Source organism: Echinops telfairi, unplaced genomic scaffold (assembly GCF_000313985.2).
Source record: "Echinops telfairi isolate 266 unplaced genomic scaffold, ASM31398v2 ScPeMD7_7468;HRSCAF=8506_0, whole genome shotgun sequence".
Taxonomy (NCBI): domain Eukaryota; kingdom Metazoa; phylum Chordata; class Mammalia; order Afrosoricida; family Tenrecidae; genus Echinops; species Echinops telfairi.
In genome coordinates, this window is record NW_022111369.1 from 42270386 (window position 1) to 42275480 (window position 5095).

General features: G+C 38.5%; 1 protein-coding gene across 1 annotated transcript in view; it reads right to left on the minus strand.

Annotated features, from left to right (window-relative positions):
• The window catches only part of MRPL1 (mitochondrial ribosomal protein L1), a 75988-nt gene that overhangs the window by 40579 nt on the left and 30314 nt on the right, over nucleotides 1-5095 (minus strand). Inside the window, exons 4-5 of the mRNA XM_004703395.3 lie at nucleotides 1964-2047; nucleotides 739-810 (exon numbers count right to left, since the gene is read on the minus strand). Of these exons, the coding sequence (XP_004703452.2) occupies nucleotides 739-810; nucleotides 1964-2047 (156 nt within the window). The remainder of the gene's footprint in view (nucleotides 1-738; nucleotides 811-1963; nucleotides 2048-5095) is intronic.

A 5095-nucleotide genomic window follows, 5' to 3' on the forward strand; every position in this document is an offset into this window, starting at 1 on the left:
CTGCTGACGTCTAGTTAGCAGCTAAGGGCTTAATTAACCACGACACCACTATAGCACCTAACTATGTAGACAGATGTATTCCATTATCTAAGTGATTATATTTAGAAGAGGAGATTTTGGAGAATGTTATAATTTTATATATTTTCAGAAATCATTCCCAAATTTTCACCATACATGCCTCTTTCTCCCACTTATTTAGGGGGGGAAATCAAGTTGCTTGTTTTCAAGGAGGATCCACCAGTTCTGTTGTCTTCTGAACGCAGGCTATATAATACTAAACCTGTGCCACTCTGAGTTGGCTAGAGGAAAAAGCTTACAGTAATCAAAAGTGCCCTATTACAGAGGTCAGAGTTTAGAAACAAGTAAATCACACTTCTCACTCTAAAAAGCAAAACTACTATATGATCTTTAAAACATAAAGACATCGTGTGTTTTGGATTCAATTTAAATTTGGGTTTCAAAGCCACAATGTCATGGTGTCGTCTCCAATCTACCCTCAATATTCTCATGGACACAAAGAAGCAAGAAATGGGAAATCTCAATGGATCTCAAGCATGGTTGATACCAGATTGTCCTGCATTGCTAAGTTGTTTCTTACATTGATTTTAAGACTGAAAGGATCGAAAACATGCCCCTGTTCCATGAGCATAGTGGTTAAGTTACATGTCATAAATAAATGGATCGTAAATATTACAGAAACAATTTCTAGAAGTAATGAACATGGAAACAATGCTGTACCTGCTGAACCAGGTTAGTTCCTCCTGCAAATGCAGCTCCATTTTCTTCTGCTATTTTCATCTCTGATGCATTCTACCAAAATACAACAGTTTGAAATAATGTTAAAAACAAAAAACACCAAAAAAAAAACCCTCGTCAGGTAGCTTTCAAGAATTTTGTCAAAAATAATATCCCAGTTCAAAATTTAAATTGTGGGTTTTTACTTTTAATAAAAATGCATCAATTTCCAACTAAATGAATCAGAAAGAGTACAAACACCTTTTGCTCATAAAGTGACTGAATGGTTTCTTGACTGGCACGAGGGAGGATGCATCAACATGGCTCAGTAGGAACCTACTAAGTGGATCAGCCTACATCGCCAGTGGTTGATCAACGCGTCACCTTCCAAAGCAAAATCGAAATACATTTCGTTTGTTAAGTTAAAGAGGATGGGGCTTCACAAGGTTCATAGAAAAACTGATTTAAAAGATAATGGAATTTTCCCACAATTTTTTTCAAGCTCCTTCAAAAAGACATTTGACCAAACCAACAGAGAAGGTGGGGACGTGGGGGTAGGGTGGGGTCATTTAACAATAAATGATAACACTTAAATTTAGTCAAGTGTCTGAAAAACTCTAAAGGAGTAACAACAATACTGATTAGTTCCTTTTTGTGTGTTCTATTTGTCCCACTTCATTTCACAGTGCAAACTCAACACCCAATTCTGACTAAGTTTTACAGTGAAAACCTAACACCCCATTCTGACTAAGTTTTGTGGCTGTTTATCAACCAGACACCCCATTACTCCGGGAAATAAAGGAGTTTACTCTTTGAGAGTGAAGCAAAGCCTTAAAACGCCTCAAGTTTGAGCTTTAGATGGAGAAGAATTAAGCTACTTTACAAAACAAATTTATAAATACTTTACAAGTAAATTATTGACATTTCACAAAGGATTATATTACTGTTTATTTTCCAAGAACAGACATTCTCAAAAAGGTCAACTTCATTGTCTCCACAACACTCAGGAGGCCCATTGCTGTCAAACAGCCCTAGTCTGCTGTCTACGAAGAGAGGGAGGGGGAGAAATCCGACACTTCGGTTTCTTGTGAGAAACAATATGAATTAATAACAAAATGAGTTTAGCTAAGGTTTTTCGCTCATTCTATTTATTCAGCAATCTTAATCCCTGATTAAGGTGATAGGCTAAAAAAAGAGAGAATATAAAAAATTGGCAAAGTTTACTCACCCCAGTGAATACAGCAACTTTATTGATTTCTGATATGAATGGGAACGGAAGACTAACAACACTGGCAAATGGCTCCACTTTTTTCTAAATACATATCAGGGGAAATAAAATTATGAAAAAGAGAAAAGAGAAAAAAAAAAGTCATGTTCTATCTATTGCATATTCTGTAAATCTAACACTACACTATGCATAAATTGTTGAACCAGCAAATATTTTGCTGCACACATTTCACGCCCCACTTCCCCAGGCCCCAACCCTGCAAAACAAAATGTTTTTTAAGAACTGAACATTTTATTTTTAAGGAGTAATTCTTACCATATGCCCTCTCATTATTCCAAAACTATTCACTGACTATCATTTAAAGCACACTATAGATCAAAGGGCAGCATTTGCCCAGAGGTAAAGGTCCAAAGCAGTAGGGGCTATGGAAGGAGAAGGAAGGGAGTGGAAAGAGTGTCAGTGTGCGGAGTAGAAGCAATGTCACAAACCAGATGCATATGAACTGCTGAATGAAAATCCATTTTGCTCTGCAAATTTTCACCCAAATTACAAATTAAAGTTTAAAAAAAAGAAAAGAACCATAGGGAAAAACAAAGCACATTATATTTCTTTTTTAAGAAACCAAAATGAAAATCTAAATCTTCCTTTCCATCTCCATACTTCCATGGTAATGGCTTTTATCTGTATGATAGCATTAATAACAGACTCTCATCTATAGAGAAGTGTTTATATGTCCATATCTTCCCCAGCTTCTCACATATTCACAGATTCTAACATAAATGATTTTCATATAGGAGGCACCTAAAAATGTTTGTTACCTTGAATCAGATTTAAAAACACATATAATTTTCTTATACTACCAAATGGGACACAATACAGCTGGGCAGCCTAAACAATAAACTTCAAACTCAAATTCTGCTATCAAGTTGATTCTGACTTGTAGCAGCCCTACAGCACAAAGCAGACTTACTCCCTGTGGGTTTCTGACACTGTAACTCTTTATGGGAGTAGAAAACGTCATCTTTTTTTCCACATAGCCTCTAGCTGTTTCGAACTGCTAACCTTGGGGTTAACTGCCCAATGCATAACCACTGTGCCACCAGAACTCTTTACACAATAAACAGAATGCAGTTAATCTGCTCAGTAGGAGGTCACCCTTAATCTCCATTCTTGAATTCAAATAATCAGATGGTCTAAACCTCAGGTCTGAGATAGAAGAGTCATTCAGAGGGTCCTACTTGAAATACCCTAGATCACAATCACTTATAAATAGATTTGGGGAGTCAGTTTGAAAATCCCAAATAAACAATACCACACAGCTGAGGCACCCTAATACAGATAGAGACGCTACAGGGCTTTAAAACTAATCTGTTCAATCATTTGGTCAAAGGCCTGCCTAGGCCAGAGGCTCTGATCTCTTAGGGAGACTGCATGCAAAAACAAGACTAGATCCATAGTTTTTAGAGGTCTTAAAGTTTGGGAAGAAAAAGAAAAGGGGGCTCTTCTACTAATTAAAACTGACTTAAAGATTGTGTCGTAGGAAAACAAACAAACAAAACCCTCTACTTTAGAGATATCTGCCTAAGGATTTATTTTCAGACAAAAAGGCACAACTTCTTTAACGACATTTTATATCAGTCAAGCATCTCAGTTTTATGACTGGAATCCTTTCCATTAACATGTCACAACTGGCTTCAATAAAATGTTCAATGGCAAGCAATCACAGTAATAACATCCCCTGGGGAATTCTGGCTTATTGTACAAGTACTCTGAAGAAAGAAAAATACCTTAGGAAAGCAACAATCTTATAAGTGGATTCCATTTATGAAATGAAGCTTGTCATCTTACATGAGTTCATTATGAACCAGATTAATGGTTGACTAAGACAGTGATCACCATGAACATTACAAAACTTGAAAATAAAAGAACAAAGACACGATGTTATAAAAGAAAAACTGAAGCCAGGCTAGCAGAAACAGTCTAATAGACAAGAACGAAGAAATACGAGAGACTTCGGCTCACTGTGGAACCATGAGTCAATTACTTTACCGTTTGTGTCTCTGAGGTTAAATGAGAAAATACAGGGAAAAAGGCAATGAACAATTGTGGCACTCCAAATAAAATGATGGTTACTGTTATTTCTCAGTTATTAAGTCCTTCCCACACATTGTGTCCTTCCATCGTCCACGCAACCATATGAACTAAGCACATCATTTCCCATTAGAGATGAGAAAGGCGCCTTGGTGGTGCAGTGGTCAGGAACTCAGCTGCGATCTGAAAGTTCAGTGGTTTGAACCCACCAGAGGCTACCAGGGGACAGAGGCCTGACAAACTGCTCCCATCCGATTGCTGTTGTAACTGTGAGCCAAGGATTGAGAGGTCAGAGTAGAGTTGCCCCATAGATTTTCCTACTCTGAATGTTCACAGGGTCAGATTGCTAGATCACCTCTCCTGCTGAGAGCTTAGTGGCTTGACCACTAAGCATTTATTAGGCCCCCTTCCATAAAGATGACAACCTTGGAAACCCTGTGGGAGTCATCCTACTCTATCATACAGGGTTGCTGAGTTGGAATCAACTCAATGACACCCAACAACAGGTGAGAAAACTGAGCTTTGAAGCCAAAAGAAGTCCCAGAGAAGCCTGAGCAATGTGACTAAGAGCCCACGTCTGAGCGCCACCTGTACTAGCTCCTTAGCTGTTCTCTTGTTACTATTGAGGTTGCCAAATTGTACTAAAAATTTTGTATCAGATTTGTGCATGTGTATGAAGGCTGGGGAGGCGGTTGCTCCTCAGAATAAAAATGCAAGGAGTGTTTCTAAAAGGTTTACATTTCTTAACTGAGGAGCTTATAAAAATCCAGGGCTGTAACACACCTCAAATAAATAGTCTTGGAGGAAGTAACAGCCAAATGCTCCTTAGAGGATAGGATGGAGAGACTGCCTCACAGACCTTTTGGTGTTATTAGGAAGGACCAGTACCTGGAAAGGGACATCATGCTTTGTAAAGTAGACGGTCATTACACGGAGGGAATTGTGCCAGCCATGAGTTCACTATGCTGAAGCCAGCCTCTAGGGGTATGCAGCAGAGCAGCGGGGGGAGCAGAGCAATGAAGTCCCCAGGGATAGATGCGG